The sequence below is a fragment of the Crocuta crocuta genome, unplaced genomic scaffold (assembly GCF_008692635.1).
Source record: "Crocuta crocuta isolate KB4526 unplaced genomic scaffold, BGI_CrCroc_1.0 scaffold698, whole genome shotgun sequence".
Classification (NCBI taxonomy): Eukaryota; Metazoa; Chordata; class Mammalia; order Carnivora; family Hyaenidae; genus Crocuta; species Crocuta crocuta.
Genome location: NW_027530855.1, coordinates 580,471 through 604,440, shown reverse-complemented (window position 1 = coordinate 604,440; position 23,970 = coordinate 580,471). Strand labels below are relative to the sequence as shown.

Here is a 23,970-nt window from a genome sequence, read left to right as displayed (position 1 = left end):
TTAGAAAAAGCATAGTGTTTTTTATTTTAATATTGCCTTTGGTGGTGGTAGGGTGTAAGGTAGACTGGAGACAAGTTTGAAGGGTGTGGGGAGGAGAATGAATTTAGATTTTCAGGCATTGACATTTAGAGTTTATTGTTTTATCTGCTCTGTTAACTAGTCTGAGGATACTCTTCTGGGCTGGAATTTAAATGGACTCCGACTTGGTAATAAAATAGCATTCTTGTTGCTTCCTCTTTGTGAAATAGTCCCGTGGTGGGCACAACTTACAGAACTTTCCATGGACACAAGGTGGCAGCCTTGCTGTTCTTTCCACTTGAAGACGGTGATCCTGTTTGCCTGGCTAACCATACACTCCCCTTTCTTCTGAATATTTTGGACACTTAACACAGCACAGCCATCAACAAAATAAATGCCAGTGCTCCTTTGAAAATCTTGAAATGCTGTTCATGTGTTCATATATGTCAGTCTGGGCCTGCGCTGAGGTTTCCAGAGTCTTTCTCTAGGAAAGAAAGGAACTGACTTCTTAGGATAACTATAAAAATGACTCTCTGTGTTTTAGGCATAGAGAAAGAGATGTGCCAGAAGATGGAAAAAGATGGATCTACCATGACTGTAAGTTCCTAAATTTCTGGAGGGAGGGAGAGGTGTAGAGAAGTACACATCAGTTTTTTTCTTCAGTATTTATTTTATTTATTTATTATTATTTTTTAATGTTTGTTTATTTTTGAGAGAGCACAAGTGGGGGAGGAGCAGGGAGGGAGGGAGAGACAGAATCCAAAGCAGGCTCCAGGCTCTGAGCTGTCAGCACTGAGCCGGACAAGGGGCTTGAACTCCTGAACTGTGAGATCAAGACCTGAGTTGAAGTTGGACGCTCAGCTGAGCTACCCAGGTGCCCCTCAGTATTCATTTTAAAGCCCATGTTAATGTTAATTCGTTAAATAAACTCTAGTCATTGTTTGGTGGTGGGGGTGAAATGTAAATATAAGTTTGTTTGCTTGAAGAGCTCATAAGACTATCCTGAGATCTCCTATCCAGTGACCACTGAGCACCTGACCTGTAGCTAGCCTGATTTGCAGTGTCTTGTTAGTGTAAAATACAACTAGTCTTTGAAGACTTAGTACAAAAAAACAAAAAGAAAAAATGTCTCGAACTTTTTATATTAATTACATGTTGAGGTGATCATATATTAGATATATTGGGTTAATGGAACTATATTATTAAAATTAATTTCACTTATATCTTTTTACTTTTTAAATGGCTACTGAAAAATTTTAAATTATGTATGCTTTGCATTGTACTTTTTTTTTTTTGAACAGTACTGGTAGTAGATAGAAAGTGGAAATTAATGATATGTGAATGTTATAATAGAATGTGTTCCCAGGCCTGTGGGAGCCAGGGCTGACTGCCTGTGGAGCAGGTATCTGGGAGGTTGAATTTGAGCTCATTAAAAGAAAATTATTTAAAACTTTTTAGACTTACAAAAGTAGTACAAAGAATTCCTATAAATCTTGAATTTTTTTTTTTAGCATATGTGCTGCCGAAGCGAGCACAAATCTTGCATGTTAATATTTTATCTTTCCTGACCTTGACACTTTTGAAGAATACAGGTCAATTTTGTATGATATCTTTCAATTTGGGTTTGTCCAGTGTTTCTTTGTGATTAAATGCAGTTTATGCATTTTGGGCATGAATCCATCAGAAGTGACGCTGTGGATCTCAGTGTGTCCCGTTAATGGTGGAATTAACTTTGATCACATGGTCAAGGTGGTGGTGTTTGAGGTTCCTCCATTTGAACTTAGTTGTAAAGAAAGAATAGGGTTTGTGAGGCTGGTAAGACAGTGAAGGGCGTTCCGGGCAGCAGAGGTGGTCTGCACAAAGGGAGGGAGTGAGAAGCATGGCCTTTATAAGCAAGTGGAAGTGTTGGTAATCTCATGTGATCATAGGGTACTCTACATAGGTAGGTGAGGGCCAGGTCACTAGGGGCCATCGACATGCTGCCAGGAGGCTTAGAATTCATGGCAGAAGCAGTTGGGAACTATTGGGGGATTTTAAGTAAGGAGCATCATGATCAGTAATAGTTCAAAGGATGGGGTGGTGGCTGGGAGATTTATCAGCTAGAACCATGACTGCTTGGTGAGAGACTTGGGAGGCATGCATTGCAGCTATAGAGTGGAGGTGGCGGTGAGGGAAGGTTAGCAAAAGCCACCCAGGGTTTCTTCCTTGAACGTCCGAGTGGTCAGTGTTACTGATAATCCACCCCACAAACCTGATATCACCTTGGTCTCCTCCCTCCCTCTTATTCCCACAAGCAAGATCTGTGGTTTCTATGTCCAGAAACCATATATTGCAAATCTACTTTTCTCCAACCCGTGGCCACCACCAGTCTTCTTAAATATGATGGTAAGGGGCGCCTGGGTGGTTCAGTCAGTTGAGCATCTGACTTGATTTCGGCTCCGGTCATGATCCCAGGTGTGAGATTGAGCACCATGTTGGGCTACGTACTAAACATAGAGCCTCCTTAAGATTCTCTCTCTCTCTCCCCCTCTACCTCTCTCCCTTGCTCACGTGCTCGCTTTGTCTCTCTAAAATTAAAAAAAAGAAATGAAGGAAGGAGTAATTTTCTAACCAATCTCCCTATTCCCAGGCTCATTCTCTTATCCCTTTACGTAAGCCAGGGTGATGTTTGAAACACAGAACTGATCTTGTTACTCTTTGCCTAAACCTCTAGGTTGGCTTCCCTTGTCTTTAGAATAAGTTCAGACTCTTCCTGTGGCCGATGTGGCTTTCTGCAGTGGGATTCTGCCTCTCTCTCCAGCATCTGCTGCCGCCCCTCTCCCTCGCACATCTGACTTGCCTTAACATATGGAATTTCTTTTAGTTCTGTGAACCTACCCCTTGGAGTCACTTCCTGTTTTCCCTTCTTTCCTTCTGACCCTTTAAGCTTGGTGCAGGTAGGGACCATGATTGTTTGCTGGTACCTTAGCACCTACCACAATAAATACTGCTGAACACAGGAATCAGTAAATTAAGAATACAGCTGGCCACTGGCCGGCTCAGTTCATGAAGCACACGACTCTTGATCTTGTGGTTGTAAGTTTGAGTCCCATGTTGGGTATAGAGATTAAAAAAATAAAAAATATTTAAAAAAAAGAATACAGAAAGAAAAGCAGAATTGTAGGAATTTTTAGATCTGTGGCTCTGAGACATCTGTGGGACCAGTTTCTAAGTTCATAGTTCCAGGAAACAGTTCTAATAAGTGTATAGCATGAGTTTAGGAAAATTCTGGGTTGGCTTTAATAGATTTGAGGGCCTTTGGGACACAGGATAGTTGAAAAAAAAAAAACATTTTGTATCTTCACTAACATATATGTGCGGATGACACATCACAGCATATGCATTTGTATATTTATAAAACAAATTGTACAAGAGGCACCTGGGTGGCTCAGTTCGTTAAGCACCTGACTTTGGCTCAGGTCTTGATCTCACAGTTCGTGAGTTTGAGCCCCACGTCAGGCTGACTGCTGTTGGCACAGAGCCTGCTTTGGATCCTCTGTCCCCCCTACTCTCCCCCACCCCTGCAGCCTTCTGTCTGCTCATGCTCTCTCCCCCACTCATACCCTCTCTTCTCTCTCTCTCTCTCAAAAATAAGTAAACCTTAAAAAAGAGAAAGAAAATTTAGAAAAAAAAAGTTGCACAGAATTGTATCTGTCAGGGCACCTGGGTGACTCAATTGATTGGCATCTGACTCTTGACTTCAGCTCAGGTCATGATCCCAGGGTTGTGGGCTCAAGCCCCCTATTGGGCTCCATGCTGAGCGTGGAGCCTGCTTGGGATTCTTTCACCCTCTCCTTTCCCTCTCCCCTGCTTGCACATGCTCTCTCTCAAATTAAAACACACAGATAAACCAATATCTACCTTTCTTTATGTGATTCACTCTGATATTCTGTTTCATTTTTTTAATGCAGACTGTGTGTCCCAGTAAATTGTTTTCAGGACTCCCTCTTGGGCCATCACCCGTGGTGTTCCCTAGAGGACACAGTGAACAGTAGGTGTGAAGGTAGATGGGTGGAGGAGGAGCCTGTGGAAGCCCGAACAAAAGGAGGATGTGCACAGAGCGCACAGGGTCGCATAAGCGTTGTCCCCTCACAAGGGCCTCATGCATTAGTGACATCTGGGCAAAATCACTGTTTGGGGAGCCAGGCCACCTAATTGCAGCACAGCCACTCCTGGGCTTCGGCCCGTCATTTGTCATCTGTGAGAGGGAGGGATGCCTGCCATCTGCACCCGTGAGAGGGTGAAACTACACGCTCCAGCAGAAGAGCCTGCTTGTGCACTTGGGGAAGCCAGTTCCTTTGAAGTTGTCCAAGTACTGCGGGGGTGCGTCCTTGTATTTTCAGTGTGTGATAATAGCAAAGGGATGACTGAAGAAGGTCATGTCGAGGGGACCAAGCATTGGTCTGCGCAGCTGCAGATTTCGTTGGCTTATCCAGTTTTTGAAACAGACTGGTTCAACTACAGACTGGTTCCACGTCTGGATTCCCATCTTCCTCAGCCATAGGACAAGAGCACCTGTCTGCCCCGTCAGTGGCACAGATGAGGGAAGTGGTAGCGTAAAAGACGGCAGCTGCAAAGAGCTGGGCCACTATGAGGTGGGAAGGAAAAGGGTGGGAAAGTGAGTGAGAAATAAAAATGGGGAATAATTGTCTTTGGAGCCAGCGGCTGAACATATCCTATGTTGCGATCTGTTAAAAAGTAACCCCAGTTGAACTTCCTAAAGTGGATGTATTTCCACTTCTAGAATGTGGAATAGGCGTTGCATAAAGTAATTGCAGTATTCAGAAGGCTCAGTGAAGAAATCTGGTTGGTTTAGCATTCACTGTTTTAAGCCTCTCTGTGCTGCTTGCAAGTGCACTCCCGTTGCAGTCTCGTTGCCAGTGGATGGTGGCGGCCAGGGCAAAATACCTGAAGCCAGAGGACAGTCAGCGGTGGGCAGCCAGTCTCATCTTGTTTATCAGCCATTGGTCTTCAGCATTTTTCAATTAGGAGTCAATAATAATAATAACTTATTGCTATTTTTAAGGAAGTCTTAAACTTCTTAAAAGTTGAGTTCATTTGGATTTTATAGGCATGTCTCTGTTAGAGCGAAGACCTGGGGTGGTACTAGTCCAGTGGGTTCAAGGTCAAAAGATGAGATGAACCCAGCATGCTGTGAGAGATTAATGATGCTGATTCTCCCACTGCAGGGAGCTGGGCAAAGAGGTTTCCATTGTGGCATCTGTGCTCACTGCAAATCTGCGACCAGGACTGTGTTGGGTTCCACTATCTGTAGAAGGATGTTTCTTGGCCCCCAACTGTAAATGCTTTGGGGACAGGGAAAAGGATTAGGGGACATGAGAAAGGACCCTTTTGGAAGGCCACAATTGATCGACTGGGTTAGCATCTTTGTTAAACACATTAGATTGCCCAGGCTAGGAAGAGATCCACGTCAGTTCTGGTAGATTCTGTAGGCTGTCTGTGCTGTTTGATAAGCATAAAGGATGGAAGAATGTGAGAAGCTAAATCCTGGGGGTCTTGAAAAAGCAGTTAAAATAGGCCATAGCCATAAATTACTAAGAGCTGTTGAGGTTTGAGCCGTGATCCGAGAGGCATGCAGCCCGGTGGAGCGGAATGGCCAGGGGAGGCAGGCTGCAGGCCACAGAGCCTAGTCATCTGGATGTTTCTGCCACCATCTGAGGTCTGATCTCCCACCTCCAACAGAACGCTGCCTCTTCCAGACACATTAAGCTGTTGAACAAGTGGCAGACAGCTCATTCATCCCCTCAGCAAATGATTGAGATGCTGAGCTTGAGAATAGACATTGATATTTTCCTTACTAGGAAAACTCTTTTGGCTTATTTCCCAAATTCTTGCTAACTTAAGGGTCAGGGGAGGCACAGAGAAGCTGTTTCCTAGAATTAGTTTGGGGATTCTGGCTTCAAATAATAAAAACACAAAAGGCTGATTTTAAAGTGTATTAATTTAGAATCAAATCCAACAACAAAGTGAACTAAGTGTGTCAGCTTGACCTAGGGTGTTCTCCCTCTAGGCAAGTTACACAGGAAGCAAGATTATGAGAAAGTCTCTTGAGAAGAAGCAGGGCACAGGAAGTTAATGGGATGACTCAGATGTCCAGAGGTTTATTCATTATCCACAAGAAACACTTATCATTTCTGGCTCTGGAATCCTGGAACAGCTTTTCTGGGTGCCTCTGACCTCTCACAGGCTGTGATCTATGTATTGACCAGAGCTGTGGCCATCTATAGGGTCAATCAGGGGTGGATGCATTTCCAAGCTCACTCACGTAGCTGTTGGCACGTCTCAGGTCCTCACTAGCTGTTGGCAGAGACCTTGATTCCTTGCCACGTGGGCTTCTCCATAGAGAGTTTCTCGCAGTGCAGAAGCCAGAGTCTTTTTGTAAACTAATATCAAAAGTGATATCCCATGCCTTTTACCAGAGTCTCTTTAGAAGTGAGTCACCTGGGGCACCTGGGTGGCTCAGTCGGGTGAACGTCCCACTTCGGCTCAGGTCATGATCTCATGGTTTGTAGGTTCGAGTCCTGCGTTGGGCTCTGTGCTGACAGCTCAGAGCCTGGAGCCTGTTTCAGATTCTGTGTCTCCCTCTCTCTACGACCCTCCCCTGCTCATGCTGTCTGTCGGTCTCTCTCAGAAATAAATAAAAACATTTAAAAAATTAAAAAAAAAAAAAAGTCACCAGGGCCAGCCTGTACCCCAGGAGAGATTACACGAGAGGATTAGTACCAGGAGGATAGGGGTCATTGGGCGCCATTTTTGAGACTGCCCACCACAGGTGCTTCTGGCTCCTAGTGATAGATCTACCCCAAGATAGTGTTTCTAGGGGGACCTCAGACTCCTGTCAACATGGTGGGCACCTTCCCCCAAAGGCTGCTTGAAGTGAGCACTGCCAGCTTGTGGTTTTTCCATTTCCCTTTTCTGTGGCCTCAACCAGGGCTTTCTGTGTCAGGCCCTTCTTTGTGAAGCTAAATGTGAAAATGGTGTGTGTGTTTTTGAACATTTTTTAGAGAAAGAGCAAGTTATAATGACCATGAAAAGTTTAAAAACCACTGGTCTAAGTTGACTTTGGACTTTGTGTTCAGTCTTGGTTCAAACAAGATACCAGAGAACTGATTGATTATGATCACTAACCACCTGATTGATTATACAGATACTTAGGATTGTTAAGATTATTGCCAGATCACTTGGGCTGGCATTTTGAATGTCATGTCATTAGATCGGCTTTTTTCCTATTTACACAAAAAAGTTTACTTACATATGGTGGGATGAAATAGCCCCCAAAATGCCTTTTAGGAAGGATAATAGGAAGACGTCCATGTTCTTGTGAAAAAATACTAACCACTGCGGCTTTCTGGAACCTGAGTGTCTGATAAAAGCATAAGTTGGTCACATCAGAAGGGAACTGGAAACTTAATAGCAAGGAAGAAGCAAAAAAATGAAAGCACAGGCACAGACCTTGACTTTACACACAGCCACTTTGTACAGGGACCATTAGTGCTGTACACCTGACACCCCACCCGGGCAGGGCCTGGACGCCACTGCAGAGCAGCTGCAGTTCCTGATGACCCTGACTCATTCTGGGGGGGAGTCCACGATGTGTTTGCCATTTCTACTTCCTTAGGCTTCAAACTTAGTAGTCCAATTTGGAAACATTTCTACCCAAAGTGGCTAAAGTGGTACACAGAATATCACTATGTTAAAGAGTTGATACCTTTTTTTGGAAAAGTTACATGGAACACATCATCCCCCCAAACCAGAAACCCCCTGAAAAAATGAGATATTTTCCACTTTATATAAAGACACTCTTTGGTGCATGTGATCATTGGTGACTGGTCACTGGTCACTGATTATCATAAGAGTTTCTCCTTTTTGGATAAGAAAACTTCACTAGGCTCTCTGTTAAATGGAAACCCATGCCCCCCCCCCACCCCATATTCAGTTTTTTTCTTTATTTAAAAACATTTTTTTAATATTTAATTTTGAGAGAGAGAGAGACTGGAAGAGGGGTAGAGAGAGAGGGAGATACAGAATCCGAAGCAGACTGCAGGCTCTGAGCTGTCAGCACAGAGCTCGACATGGAGCTCAAACCCATGAACTGTGAGATCATGAGCTGAACCAAAATCGGACACTCAACTGACTGAGCCACCCAGGCGCCCCCAGTTTTTCCTTTAAATAACTACTTTAACGAGATTTGATCTTTTTGAAATTATTTTTAATGTTTTTTAAATTTATTTCTGAGAAAGAAAGACACAGCGTGAGCAGGGAAGGGTCAGAGAGAGAGGGAGATACAGACTCTGAAACAGGCCCCAGGCTCTGAGCTAGCTGTCAGCACAGAGCCCGACGTGGGGCTTGAACCCATGAACCGTGAGATCATGACCTGAGCCAAAGTCGGACTCTTAACCAACCACCCAGGTACCCCTGACTTTTTTTTTTTTTTTTAAGTTTCCCCTGCCCTGTTTTTTTTTTTCTTCAAACATGTTTTTAAAGATTGTAATTTTTTTGCTAATGAGGAAACTCTTGAAGGATATTTGGGGTTAAGAAGCTGAAGGCTGAACACATTAAATGTAACTTCTTCCCCCCTTAGGGACTGTTGGAGTCTTCTGTGGAGAAGGCCCCCGTGTCTGTGGCCTGTGGCGGGGAGAGCCCCTTGGATGGCATCTGCCTCAGCGAATCTGATAAAACAGCCGTGCTCACCCTCATAAGAGAAGAGGTAAAGGCCGTCGTGTTCTGTCCACTTATCACCCCCGTGTCTTTGTCAAGCCCGTGTGCCAGCAGGTAGATTCCATCTCTGTGCGGCCTGAGTCATCCCCGGCTGGAAGTTCCTATTTCCTGCAGCTTGTTGAGCTCATATAAAGGGCTCCCTGTAAAACTCTGCCTTGGTGCTGGAGTCCTCACATCCTGGTTTCCTGGGAACAAAGCTGACAACACTTCTTTATCTTTCAGCCTTGAAGTTTTTAAATAGCGAATTCTGCCAACTCTACCCACATTTGTAACTGAATCAGTGCCTTCCTTTAACAGAAGATGTATGTTCATGCTTAAAAATTTGTTAAATTCTAGACTTGCAATAATATAAAATTGTTTCTTTCATCCCTTCTTTAACTAAACAGTTCAATTCTTAAATCCATCTGCTGTGTCTCTTGAACAGCCTCTGTTCAAATAGATTACTGCTAGGCCTTTCCTGGGTAGTCTGAAAAATATGAAAGATGCTGTTACCCAGTGGTACTGTTACCCAGGGTTACCTGGTGGTACTGTTCCCCAGTTACCACTCTTTCTGTCCCATTGTGTTTCAAGGCTGTATTTTTTGGGTTTGGTTGTGCATCTCTTGATGATTCCACTTTTTTTTTTTTAAAGAAGGGAATTCCCTTCGTGTAGCAATTTTGTTTTCATAATAATGAGAGTAGTTAAGAACCATTGATATCAAGGTCTTTTAAAGCTTCAGAAAATAGCATTAAGTTGATAATGAGGGATGTCAGCTGGTCCCGTTGTCAGAACTCGGGAGCAATGGTAAGGAGGCCTCCCCAAAGTCTTGTCAATGAGAAAAATGACCTCATCTTCCTCCTGAGAGTGAAACGATGCGGTGATGCCCTAGTGGAACAGAATAAGAATGTGCCTCATCACCTCAGGCAGATGGGCTGGCTGCAGGGTTCTTGAGATCCTGATTAAAGGCACCAAAATAAAGAATGTACCAAATAGAGAGCAGCCTAGAGAAGTATAGTAAAAGGAGGGCAGTGATGCCCTTATAAGCTCTGCCCAGGCACACAGAGTTTGAGGTAATGAGTTTAGAGTATTTCTTCCCAGTTAGCAAGAGCACACCAAATGGGGAGTTGGGTTCCACTCTGACAAGCAAGATCCTGCCTACGGCGAATGGGTGCATCTGGTGAATCGGTACATCTGGCTAGAGGATTTGAACTTCTGAGCCCCAAGTTGTGAGTCCATTCTTATCAAGCAGAGATGTCCAGAGGAAGAGAATGTGCTGGTCCTGCTAATGCTCTCATTTTTCTTATCCTAAGTAAAATTAGTGCTTTGGTTAAGATGTGTCTCTGCCAGGCAGGTGGCTCTTTTGGAGTCCTGTCCCTGTTACGGTTCTGGCCCTGCAGAGCTGAGAGCCAGACCCTGGGCCCGGGTAAAATTCACAGATATTGTGATTATCACTTGGAATCTTCCCCAGGGGATGTTCTGTTCACTTCTACCTTGGTGGCTCCATTTCTGCCATCCTGTGTGGCAGAGAGGACATTTTTCCAGATGCTTGTGAGCATTATACACAGATGTTGAGGCTTTATATTCCTCCTGCGGCTCGAACGTCTTGGGATGCACCTGGTTGTGTGTCGTTTTCAGTTTCCAATCTTAAATTCAAACTGTAATAGATTCAGTAGGTAAAATAAGCTCTATCTTTATTATAATTTAGATAATCACTAAGGAAATCGAAGCAAATGAATGGAAGAAAAAATATGAAGAAACCCGACAAGAAGTGTTGGAGATGAGGTTAGACTGGAAGTTTGGGGGAGGGATTGGAGACCCTTATGCATTATTATTAGATTTCATATAAATGAAGTGATGAAAGTATTTGCTTATCACAGAACCTACTGTTGAGAACTTGGGGGCATTGATATTTGCACCTTAATTTGTGACTGTGACAGCATCTTTCCATGAGGATTGCTGACCAGTTATTCACATACAGTAGCTTCTTGTGGGATGCTGAGAAGTAAGCAGAACCCACATGATTCTTGTCTTTTGAAAAGACATCAATTTGTGCAAAAATACCCAGTTCAACTAAAGAGTAAGATTTATTGACATTCGATTCTGGAGGCATTATAATCCGTAATACTTTTCTCAAATTAATTATGCATGATGGCTTCAACTTTCATAACCATCACGTAGGTTATAAAAAGCATATTAACAGGAAACAAAATTGATTGACCTCACATTCAAATCTTTTTTATCTTTGCTGCTCATTCCCTAGAATGGAGAGTTAGAGGCTGTGATATAACTGAAGATAGGATCAAAGAAGAAAAAAGCATAATTTATGCATTTGTACAGTCAGCACTCGAATGATTAAGACTTATTTTAAATATGCCCCCTCTAACTTATTGCTCTTGTATTACTTGTGTTTTGGCCATTTCCTGGGTGTGAGGTCCCGTGCCAGGTGTGGTGGGGAGGAAGGGACGGCCCCTGCCCCTAGGGAGTTTACGGTAGCCACGATAGAGGACTTGGATGCAGGGTCGCAGTGATGGGCACTGCCAGTGGCTGCAGGGAAGCACACAGGGAAGACTGCCCGTCCCTGGACAGGGTCGGCGGGGTCAGGGAAACTTGATGGCACTTCCCTGAAAAGAAAGGTCAACATGACAGGGTGGTCTTTAAAGTCTTTGAAAAACTGAAATGCTTTTGGAGCTAGGATGGTAAAATAAAGTTTATGACTAAATTGGAGAGGACAGAGGTGTAGATTTGTTCACTTGAACATCGTTCAAATATTTCTTTGTTCAAATGTTCATTTGTTAGCGCGTTTAATTGTTTGGGGGCAGCATTTCTGCAATGTCTATTGCAAAATCTCTTCTGATAATTTTTTTTTTTTCAAGGAAAATTGTGGCTGAATATGAAAAGACCATTGCCCAAATGATTGGTAAGGACTTTTTTTTTTTCTGGTGTGAGCCGTAGGTTTCATGGATGGTTTTCAGATCCGAACACAAGCCCGCGTTTGTCTGTCACCTAGATCCAGATGATGCTCACTGTTGGCAGTGGTTGTGTTCTACAGGGTTGCCACAAACACAGTAAATGCCGAATACTGAATGCTGAACCGTTGCTTTAGGGAAAGTACAGGGTGAGGTTGCTGCGGGCCTCTGGTCACAACATTTTTGTCAGTACGTAACCTTGTCTTACGTTTTTGTCTGTTTAAAGACATCTCATTTAACGTTGACTCATTACCATTGAACTCCTGGCCCCAGTGCTGTTGTTCATGCCTGAATGAAGATTGTAGGATGAAGGCATTTTCTTCATAAGGCACTTTACAGCCTTAGAAGCACTAGACGGCACTTCAGCCCCCCACCCAGGGGCCATTTTAAACAGCAAAAACTGCCAACAGAAAGCACAAAAATGCAAAAAAATATCATGGTACTAGAGTAGACTGAAAAGGACACTTGTTTGCAGTAGGAAACAAGAAGGCAGAGTGTCGCCCTGATCAGCCTCAGCTGGGAATGTGCGTGTCAGGTGACTCAAATCTTTTGCCACTCTGCACGTGACCAGGAATGTGCCACAAGTATTGATTTTGGGGTTGCAAATAAATTTTAGCAAGTGGATGAATTCACAATCCACAAATAATGAAGATCAGCTGTTGTCAGGTTCATTTTAGAGCCCAGCAAATGTTTGGATTGTGTGAACAGCCCTCTACCTGGCCCCCAGAGCCTTGATGGCCTGGTCACATCATTTGTGCCCCCAGGTGGGGTCTTTGTTTTGGCACTGTGTCCTTAACTCTGCTGCAAGTCATATTTCCCTCTTAGAACCACTGGTACCTTTTACAAAACGACAGTGGTTGGTTCTCTTGCACTGAATTTGGAATAACTTGGTAGCCAATATCATCAGGATTGACTGCCTGAGTCTTTCTCTACTTAAAGCACTTTGTAAGTACTAAAATAATACATTTTATGGTCCACATCACCTCCTGCCTTCCCAGTATAGGACCTTTGCCAACACTATTCCTCTGCTAGAATATTCTCCTCCTGGGTAGCTGCATGGCTCCCTCCATCCTTCAGCCATTTTGGGTCCCTGTCAAATCTTTCCTCTGAGAGGGGTCACTCACTCTATATGAAATGGAACCCTGACCCCTTTTGCTCTGCTTTGTTTTTCCCTCATCGCTCATCAGCAGCTGTCTCTCCCACTGACGCAAGTCCTTGAGAGGAACACTGCTATGTCTGCTGCTGGCCCCCCCCGCCCCCCCACCAAGAGGGCAGCCGCTAACTATCTGTTGAGTGAATATGCCATTACTTTTGATTGTGGTTCACAGAGGATGAACAGAGGACAAATATGACCTCTCAGAAAAGCTTCCAGCAGCTGACCATGGAGAAGGAGCAGGCCCTGGCCGACCTTAATTCTGTGGAAAGGTCCCTTTCTGATCTCTTCAGGAGATACGAGAACCTGAAGGGTGTTCTGGAAGGGTTCAAGAAGGTAGCATGTCCTTTTCCTTTTGTCTCCGTAGTAGTGTGTTTCCTTGGTAATGAATTTTTAAACATATATGCCAGAGGTGTGGGTAGCCTTCTAAAGATTTCGGGGCCCATATATCATTGGTCTTATATCTTCTGTTCCGGTGAAGGTGGAGATTTTCTTTCCCCTTTTTTCTTTCTGTGGCCGTTCAGGCGTCTGGCCCACCGGGTAGCATGTCTTGGTCATTCCTCTCCTGGGTCAGGCTACAGCCAGACTGTGGTATGGAGTAGAAGTGTCGAATCTTCAGACCAAAGGAGAATTCTAGAAATTGTTTTTGATAATTCCCCAATTTAATATTAGTAAAAGGTAAATTTAGCATTGAAAAATTCAGGCTACATATTCTAGAAGAAAATAAGTATAATGTTTCAGATTTAGATGGTAAGTGGGCATATTGGTTCAACTTAGTTGCACATCATCAATAAGACCCATTTATAGCAGTGAACATTCTTTTTGTTTCCATAGTAAAACAAAAATGAGACTGGCTAGTTTCCCTACAGGGAGACTCAGAATCCCATTCACTTTTGAAGGATGGTCTCCCTAAACCAGGTTTATCAGTGTCACTGACCCTTACTGTGTTTTGAAAATGTATACATGAAGAAAGTATCTAGAATTTCTTCCGTAAGACTTATTGTGCCGTTAAAGAGTAGAATTTAAAGGCATCTGAAGTAGTGAGGTTTTCTCATTTTTTTTTTAAATGAAAATGCTGATACATGGGATGTCACTAGTTGAAGAAAAATGAAATGACAAGGTTGTTATTGTTGTTTTTAATTGTCATTTTGGAACAGAATGAAGAAGCCTTGAAAAAGTGTGCTCAGGATTATTTAGCCAGAGTTAAACAAGAGGAACAGCGATATCAGGCCCTGAAAATCCACGCGGAGGAAAAACTAGACAAGTGAGAGCTCACAATAAGATGTTTCATGTTTCGTGATGTTGTGGGGAGATTGAGAAAGGCCAAAAAACCACCCAAGGTTGTTTTGCAACCCTAGCTTGCATTGGTGCGTGTGTGTGTGTTTTATTAATTTTTTGAATAGGTAGTATCTTCACATTAAACATTAAAAAGCATAGAAAGATCTACAGGATCTCTCTCCCACCCTTTCCCGTGTCCCTGGCTCCCCTGCTTTCCTCACCCCAGGTCATCACTTGTTTGCTTTCTTCCATCCCTGCAGACAGACTTTTTCCCTTCTCCCCTGTCCCAGAGAACAGCTCCATCACACCACAGGATCACCTTTTTTTTAATGTGATGAGAACCTTCTTTTTTATGGAGATAACACCATACTTTGCATTGTTCATTTAGTGCTATATTTTGGAGACCTTTCCATGTCAATCCATGAAGGGGGTCCGTGTTTTTCTTAGCCTCCATACGGTAGTTCCAGTGTTGAAATGTCATGTATTTAACCAGCCCCCTCCTCCTAGGCACTCGGGGTACTGTACACAGTGCTGCTGCGGAAGGTGACCTGGTATGGTTCTCATTTGGTGCACATGTGAGTTATCTATATGCTAGAAGAAGGATTGCTGGGCCAAAGAATCCTTTGTAATTACAATAACCATTGTCAAATTGCCCTCACCTGACGTTCGTCAGTTTATCCCTGCACTAGGTGTGCGAACATCTCTTCTCCCTACAGCTTTGCCCATGGATCAGATTTTTGGTTTTCTGTAAACCCAATAGATAAAAGATGGTATTTCGGTTAGAGTTTTCTTTTTTTGACAAGCAAACAGAGCATTTATTTTATTCAATGTAGTTTTGATTGCGTTTATCTTACAAAATTGAACCTATTTTAGCAGCTGTCTGTACATACGCTTTCTTTGCCTTGAATGACTCTTCTTTGCCTGGTTTTCTATTGTCAGTTTATATATTATACATTATAAATACGTTATTATATTTATGTACTAAGGATGCCGGCCATTTGTGATAGGAGTCCTGTATAATTTTCCTAGTTTGTCTTTTGGCCTCTAGTGTTTTTTGATATGCAGAAATTTGTTTTTATGTAGTGAAATTTATCAGTCCTTTGTTTTAGGGCTTCAGGATCTTCTGTCATGGTAACAAAGATCTTCTCTGCGCTGTATATAAAATATTCTCCCATGTTTTCATTCTAGTACTTTTATGGCTTTATTTTTAATCCTTAAATCCAACATGTTTGGAATTTATCCTGGGGAACGGTCTGAAGAATGCGTCCAACTTTATTTTTTAACTAAAAAGTAATACTTGTACGTTTTTCTGTCTCTCTTCATATTTATAAAACGTTTTAAGTTCCCCTGTCTCATCCCCACCCCCAGAGGTACTACTATTAAAGGTTTATTAACAGGGGCACCTGGGTGACTCAGTTGGTTGAGCATCTGACTCTTGATTTTGGCTCAGGTCATGGTCCCATGGTTGTGGGATTGAGCCCCATATCAGGAGCCTGCTTAAGATTCTCACTCCCTCGGGGCATTAGGTGGCTCAATTGCTTAGGTGTCTGACTCTTGGTTTGCATTTCAGGTCATGATCTCATGGTTTGTGGGTTCAAGCTTCATGTCAGGCTCTGTGCTGGCATCACGGAGCCTGCTTAGAATTCTCTGTCTCCCTCTCTCTCTGCCCCTTTTCCGCTTGGCTGTTTCTGTCTCTCTCAAATAAATGAAAGATTCTCTCTCCTTCTGCCCCCCTCCTCGGCTGGTGTATGTGTGGATGCTCTCTCAGAAAAAAGAAAAAATTTTGTTGTGTATCCTTCCAGTTTTTTCTTGACACCTTTNCCTTAATATTCTATATCATGGCCCTTCTTGATGTCAAACACATAGCTCAGTCTAATTATTTGTATTAGGTTATAGGACTATTCCATCCCTTTACTGATGGGCACTTAGATAGTTTCGCAGCTTTTCAGTTGTAAACACTGCTGCAGTGAACATCCTTGTGCACAGTCATTGTACAAACTGGAAGTATTGCCATGGATACTTAAGGTTACTTAACAGAGTTGCTAGGTCAGAAGATGTATGCATTTTATTTTATTTGTTTATTTTAAAAACATTTATTTATTTTGAGAGAGAGAGGGAAGGAGAGAGAGAATCCCAAACAGGCTCTACACTCTCAGTGCTGACCCCAGTGTGGGTCTCAAACTCACAAACTGTGAGATCATGACCTGAGCCAAAAGCAGGAATTGGATGCTCAACTGACTGAGCCCCCAGGGGCCCCAGGTGTATGCATTTTAAATCCTGATCTTTACAACCCTGTCTATCGCCCTCCACGAAGACGGTGCCAGCTTTCACTTCCCCCATCAGCTTGTAAGCCTGTTTCCTTACATCTCGGCCATAATGGGCTAAGATCGTTTTGGTTCATATTTGCCAATCTGATAAAGTTCTAAAGTTTATCATTTAAATTTGCATGCCTCTGACTACTAATGAGCTTTTAGCCTCCTTTCATCAATTAATTGGTCATTTATCAATTGACATTTATAGTTTTAGAATTTTCTTTTGTATCTCATTAATGAAGTCACTTTTAGTTCTAGCTTCCTAGGTGCCAGTGGTTAGCATCCTGACTCTTTAGCTGTGATAATCCCACAGATGACCCTGCCTGCTATTGTATTGGGTTAAAAAAAAAAATCCAAGATTGCTGTAGAAAGTGTCACATGATTCCATTTTCTAGTGACATAGGAATTTTGAAGTGGCCTATGAGATTAATTCTACCGCTGCTTTGCACCTTGGAAATTTCGTTAGCAGTTGTGTATCCACTGAAGTTTTATAAATTTAAATGGAATGATCTGGGTCACCAGTTTTATCACGAAGTCTGCACTGTTATTCTTCATCTCACAGATGTCAGCAGTTAGTGTCTTGACTCCTTAGCTGTGACCTTGAACTAACCATGTGCTTTTTGTCCCTTTACTCCACAAACAAAACACCACAAACAGAGCCAATGAAGAGATTGCTCAGGTTCGAACAAAAGCGAAGGCCGAGAGCGCGGCTCTCCATGCTGGACTCCGGAAGGAGCAGATGAAGGTGGAGTCCTTGGAAAGAGCCCTTCAGCAGAAGGTACACAGAGGGGACGTGGGCTGACGACCTGCGAGACACGTGGTTTTCCTCTGTGGCCATGGCTAGCTTGTCATGGATTGGGATGAAAGAGAAGTGTCATGTTTTTTCCTGGGCACTTGGATCCAGCTGCTCTGGGAAGTGACTCAGGTGGACACAAACAAGGCAGACCGTGAACTCCCAAGCCTCTGAGTGGGAACCATCCCCAGGCAGACGCAGAGAGGAAATTGCATTAACCAGTTCAGGGGACCAGACGCTTCTTAGGCTCCGAGGCTACCTTTTTTTTTCTTTCTTTTTGGTTTTTATGTAATATATGAAGCCATCTTCCCCCTTGATTGCAGCTTTGCCCTCCCAGGGACCTTGGCAACATCTGGAGGTGCATTTAGTTGTCACGACTGGGAGACGCTATTGGCGTCTCGTGGGTAGAAGCCAGAAGTGCTACTAAACATCTAACCATGCACAGGACAGTCCCTGCAACAAAGACTGACCCGGCCCAAAATGCCAGTGGTGCCGCGGTTGAGAAATTCTGCTGTAGGTAAATAGAAATCAGGCCCCTATTTCTTGCTACCCAGTGATTCTTAGATTTCATTTTTGTGTGTGCCTTTAGTGGTTTGCTTTGTGTGTCCCCAGCTATGTGCTCGCACCGGTGGCATCCCTTCACTAGGGGAAGGGATTCTATCTCGAGGCCTGCTAACCCCTAGACAGTGGTCTCTGGGATACTCAGATTCCAGAATACCTGTGTTTTTAACAAGTATCACAGGTCATTCTCGTGATAGTGAGAGAATTTGGGAACTGAGATGTTCAGGGACAAGCTGCAGAGGGCCCATGGTCACTCTCATGCCCTACTCAACTGAAGCATGACTTTATGGACACAGGAACATTTTTCAGGGGACAAGATTCCCTTTCTTTAAAGGGTGACATAGAAAAGTTACGAACCACTGAGTCAGGATGTCTAGGCAGAGAGTGGCCAGTCTCGGGACCACTTGGGTGAATGACCTGGATCTCAGGATGCAGAGTGGCCTGAACCACCATGTCATTTGTCTTTCAGAACCAAGAAATCGAAGAACTAACGAAAATCTGCGATGAGCTGATTGCGAAGCTGGGAAAGACCGACTGAGTCTCCCCCTCGTTAGCTCAGCAGGTCTGCATTTGGCTGCTTCTCTCTTAACCACAATTATCTTGCCTTATCCAGGAAAAATTGCCCCTTTGCAGAGAAAAAACAACAACAACAACAACAAAAAACTTAAAAAAAGCACATGCCTACTGCTGCCTGTCCCGCTTTGCTGCTGACACAACAGCCCTGGAAGTACCCCTGGAGCATCGCACAGGCCCAGAAGGAGCGGTGTCGGGCTACCATCCACTGACGGGTCCGGTCAGACGGGCTGCTACGTTTGGGGTCATGATTTCTCAGTCTTCAGTCCGTTTAAAAGTCCTCTTTCCTTTTCCAAACACGTTAAATTTGGGATTTTGTGCCTACTATTTGGGCTCATCTCTGTCCACCACCTGAGTTTTTTGGTGACCGGTTTATTCCATCTTTTAAATTTAGTGTTCAACATTAGTGGTTTTATTTGGGAGAAATTATTTGGCCTATTGTTAACTTCTGGTTTGTAAACAGAAAGGACTCTGAGTACCCGTTTATACACACGCGCGTGCACGTTTCTATTTGCTGCTGTTTTTTCTCTGAAGTATAGTCAACTAAGAGCTTCTCCACAGAAGACCATACTTCCCTAAGTGTATACCCCTATCTTGAAGTAGAAATGTGGCTCAGAATTTAGGGAATGGAAGGTGTGAAGACCCCAGACTCAGGTTTTACATCTGGGGGAGACTTTTTGCCACAGTGTTTCATTGTCCTGTATTGAGACCCTCCTCGGCCTTGACAGGTGTGGTCCCCTTGGGGTCAGTCCTCAGACCGCATGCCGAGCGGCCCTGGCAGGCAGGACTCCCTCAAAACCGGGGTGCGGCAAGTCGGTCCCAGAGCAGTTCAGTCTCCTCTGCTTCTGTTTGTTGCTACAAAATCACCATTTACTCTTTATTTATCATCTTGCTATTTGAAATATGCAATGAAAATCTGCTTGTAAAAGGCTTAGGTGATCTCCTTTAGTAAAAAGGTAACTGTGGCCGTGGTAGCAGTTAGAAGGTGAAGAAGCAGTGTTTTTACAAGTGTGACGTGTCGTTCTTCAAAAACTTTATTAAGGCAAAAAATTCCTTTCAAACTTAGATGGTAGAATTTTTAACAAAATGGGCCATAAAAAAAATCATGTGAACCGCTCCAAAAATCAGCGCATTTGGAATATTGTCGAACAAAGAGCGCCGAGTCCCAGAGCAGAGGAGTGCAGGAGCAGAGCCGCCCTCAAAGCCAAACTCCTCACGCTCGTCCTGCGTGAGGAGTCACAGGGTGGGGGCCTTTAACCCCAAGATGGAAATTTTCCATGTAATGCCAGTAAACTCCCCTCCGTGTGGTAGACAAAACCAAATCCATGCAGTGTTTTAAAGCACTCCCGTTGTCTTAATCTTACACCCTCTTCACGGTGATATGCACTCTATTCCGTACAAGTAAGTTTTCGTACCTTTCTTGTAAAACTCTTGCATGATCCAGCTTCTGCAATGAATTGTGCCTCGTGGAGAACCTCTGTAGATCTGTAAACATGGGTTTTTTTTCCTGTAGCCGTGTACTGTTCACAGGGGTGCAATCTTCAGCCCCAGGGAGGTCAGTAGTGTCCTTTGAAGCTAGAAGTCATGTCTTACCGATATGCATTTATCGTAATTGGTGCTTAGGCTGTATTTTAAAGCCTATTGTCTTAATATTTTGTACAAAAAAAGAACAGCAGAAATGATCTGTGGTTGGAGAAGTGACCTGACAATCATGTTGGCTCTGAAAGCAGCTGCCACAGTCCTGCGTGGTCGCTGCACGCAGTCAGAGTGCCCGTGGACTGCATGTGTCTCCAGTTGCTGGAGCTGGTTTCTGTTGCCGGCCCTCCGCCCCGAGGGGAATTAACTGTGCGTTTTGCAGGAAGAAACGTTGCTCAGCCTTTCTGCTGCTGTGTTTTGGTGAGATATCTATGTTTTGTTTGTTTTATATTGATCTGTTTTAAGCACGGAAGGCTTATAGTGGTCTCCATTCTAAATCCACGGTCCTCCATTCAGGCTTCGTGTGTATATTAAAAAAGTAGCTGTGTGTTAAAACCAAGGTGACGACAATCCTTCCCTAGCGTGCTGGTGGGAAGAAACCCCAGCAAATGAAGTTGCTGCACAAGGATTACGAAGGGCCCTGGTCGAGGAACGTGGGCCTCTGGCCTCTCGACCACAGGCAGTACAAGGGCGTGTCCTTCCTCCTCATCTAATAGATGGATATTCTCTGACAAGAATAAAAATGGAGCTTGTTTAACTGGCAAATCAAGAGAATATCCAGGGCAGAAAGAAGTTATGTTTGTTTCTCTTGAAAAAATAAGCAAAAGCAAAACAAACAAACAAAAACTTTCAAAATTTTGGAGAGTAAGAGTTTAGCCTACAGCTTTGCTTCAAAGCATGTGAGGGCCATTACTTGTGGGGTAGGAAGTAGTAAATTCTGTCAGCAGAGTGGGAAGCAGAAGTGAAGGGAAGCCGCGGTCCCAGATAGCTTTGGGAGCAGTAGGTGATCGACTTTGTTGAGACTGTGGACCCAGAGCCATTTCTTAAGTTCTTGATTCTGGCAAAATGTGGATAGATGGTCTTCATCTAAGAGTGTTTTAACGGCGAGATTTAGTGTAAGACAGACTGAACAGTTTGTCACTTGGTTGGCTAGTCAGAGTCAGACTTCCTGAGATTTACTTTATTTGGAGAAGCTCCTGGAAGGCAGTGACCTGCCCAAACCTTTTGTTCTGTAAAAGTTGTTCTGGAAATACTGAGAAGCCCAGTTTTCTCACGTGGTTTCTAGCTTCTTCAGACCCACCCCAAATTAGGAAGTGCAGAAGCACATGATGGTGAAAACCTCTGAGGATCTGGCGGCCTTCCAGAATGATATGGAATCCAAGGAGAGATTCGTGGTATGTCTTGGAGACTAGCTCAAGTTGAATTCTCTGTGCAGCCAGTCACCCTTTCTACCTGTCCCACACCGTGTGCGATACTCACACAGATCCTTAGATATTTATGAGACAGCCCCGAATCAGCACTGTTTATAAACGGGGACCATAAAGTGCCCCGAACGTTCCTGGGCTGACTGAGCAGCCAGACCAAAGCGCTCGTTTTAAATAAAGGTAACAGGAGGCCCATTGGTGGCTCTCCTGGCTCAGAATGGAGTTTTAAAGAGCAAGCGTCCGTAAGTCTTGTGTGCTGTGGTTGGAGGTGATTCCGCACATCCTTTTTTAGTGGATAAAAGCTCTGATGCTCCCTTTTAATTTCCTGTGGTTCTTCACTCCGACTGGCAGCCACGTCCTGACCTGTGCGTGACTGCCGTCCCTGTCGTCGTGGTGTGACCGTACGAGCTTGCTCTCGGACTTGGGTTTCTTACTTTAGCCTCTTGTCGGGAAGAGAGAAACTAGATGTTGAAAGATTAAATGTTTCAGGCAAAGGATTTTAAAGTAAAGATGTATATATTCTGAAGATTTTAAAAGATAGATTATTCTTTGCTTATTGAAGAGTAAATGTAGTCTGGGAATCCCAGAATGCCAAGCCAAAGGTCTAAGAAGTCATCTTCTTTAAAGATTTTAATAAAGTAGTATTGCGAGGAGACTTCTGTCCAAAAAGGTTTGACTGGCCTCCAGATTCCAGTGGTTTTGGAAAAGCAGGGTGTCTCTCAAACCTTGAGTCTCCCGCATAGTAAACGTAAAAAAGGACTGATACACTAGGCAACTTCTCTCTGAGGGTCTCCTCCGGAAGATACTGTAAACGGCAGCACTTCCAGGGAAGACCCACTCCCTCGTGCCCAGAGCTAGCATTCTGGAGACTAAAGATTGCACTTTCCGTAGTTCTTCGTCCAAATGCAATCCCATTTCTGTGCCTCTTAGCATGCAGTTAGATTTGGACAAACAAGATTCCTAAGGAATGACTTTATTAACTATAATATGGTTACAGCTGTTACCTATAGATACATAGATATATAGATCCTGGTTATAGTTCTAATATGGAGACGGCGCACGTGACGCCGGCCTGTGGCAGTCTGAATAACGCTTTAACCCATCTGGAGGCGGCCAGGCACAGAGCTGAAGTGTGGCTTGAACCTTCCCTGTATCCGTTCTTCACTCTAGAGCCCTGAAGGTGTCACTTTGTCCCCCTCTGCCTTTTAGTGGTATCTGAAATACACAAAAGTCTGCCCCAGTCACATTGTTAAACCGAGGCTCTGTGAAGAACTTCCACGTGGACGTGTGAACATTTGAACCCCAGACCCCACCCTCCGTCCGGATACAGGGCAGCCTGCAAGTTCCCAGCCACACCCACAGCCTCTGCCCAGCCCCCTCTCACACCAGTGGACAGGACCCAGGCGTTCCTTTTAAACCTCACAGGTAGCAGTCAGCTTGTCGGTGTCGCCATCAGCAAGCGTGTTTGCCAGTAGATGCCCATTTGTACTCACGTGCCAACAAGTAAACGTCAGCTGCCCATCTGCTTCCGCTGCGTCCCCGCGGGTGCCGGGAAGTGTGTGAGGAACCTCTCGTCAGGAGGCGTGAACACTCCACTGACTACCGCTGTCAGGATCGTGTCGTGTGGAATAATCATCTACATAAGTTTTATATGCACAGTACTTCCCCTTTTATATGTCAGGTAAATATTTGTAAAAGTTATACTCACACAAATGAAATGATTATAATGATTACTAATATATTTTTTCCATGTTTCATTGCCTGAATAAAAACTGTTTACCACTGTTAGAGCTGGGTGTGTGAATGTTGCTCCCCTGGTTATAAGTCATCTTCTCCCCGAGTGTGAAAATTTTTGTCAGCCTCGCTTTTTTGAGAACGCCGTATTTCAGTCTAAAAATAGAGACGATGACATTTTCACTACACTCATTTTCGTGAAATTTTATGTATTTGGTTGGGTGCGTAATTAAAACAAACAAATTTCGGAATTCAGACCTTGCCGCATAAATTTCCATGCCTTCGCATCTGTGCAAACAAAGTTTTTAATTGAGTGCTGCTTGGTTTTGCTTAGAGACTGCCTGTCGGCCCTGGCATTTTTCAAGCCCTACGAACCTAAGTCAGCTCCGGCTCTCTGGCTCCTCGGAGGACACAGGATAAAGCCAGAACTGTGCAAACATTGCAGGAGGGCCCACAGAAAATAGTGGGCGATTTAGGTTTCTTCTGGGTTAACACCAGGAAAAACGTTTTCAGTCCCGGCTAGACTGACTTTCTGCTTACAGGGTTAGGGGACAGGGCAGGACATTTCATGAGTTTGATTGTAGGAAAAGGTCCATGAAAAGGCTGCTCAGGGCTCCACTTCACGACCTGGTGGGGAACCCCTGAGGAGGGTCAGAGCACTTTCGCTTTCTTACCGCTGGCCGCATCGTAACACATCACAGCCTAGAAAGTTCCGTCCTAAAAGGAAGGTCTCTCACTCGTGTGCTCCTGAACCAGCAGGAGGGGACACAGCCTTTCACTAAGCGCTGACGACAGGAGAAATCTCATCTTCTAAGAATTCTTGAGAAGATGGAAAGTACCTTTCTACTATCACAGAATTTTATTCTTAGACAATATGAGACCAAAAGTGTTTTTCACACTTTTGCGAATAGGGGATCATGGGATC

General features: G+C 43.9%; 1 protein-coding gene across 2 annotated transcripts in view; it reads left to right on the top strand.

Annotated features, from left to right (window-relative positions):
- TACC1 (transforming acidic coiled-coil containing protein 1) overlaps positions 1-23,099 on the top strand; it is a 59,290-nt gene extending 36,191 nt beyond the window's left edge. For both annotated transcript variants that reach the window (XM_077769479.1, XM_077769478.1), the window contains exons 6-14: positions 563-615; positions 8,660-8,785; positions 10,481-10,557; positions 11,649-11,692; positions 13,070-13,230; positions 14,052-14,158; positions 17,142-17,262; positions 18,308-18,400; positions 22,737-23,099. In XM_077769479.1, the coding sequence (XP_077625605.1) occupies positions 563-615; positions 8,660-8,785; positions 10,481-10,557; positions 11,649-11,692; positions 13,070-13,230; positions 14,052-14,158; positions 17,142-17,262; positions 18,308-18,376 (758 nt within the window). In that variant the 3' untranslated portion in view covers positions 18,377-18,400; positions 22,737-23,099. The remainder of the gene's footprint in view (positions 1-562; positions 616-8,659; positions 8,786-10,480; positions 10,558-11,648; positions 11,693-13,069; positions 13,231-14,051; positions 14,159-17,141; positions 17,263-18,307; positions 18,401-22,736) is intronic.
- Positions 23,100-23,970: the final 871 nt, after the last annotated feature.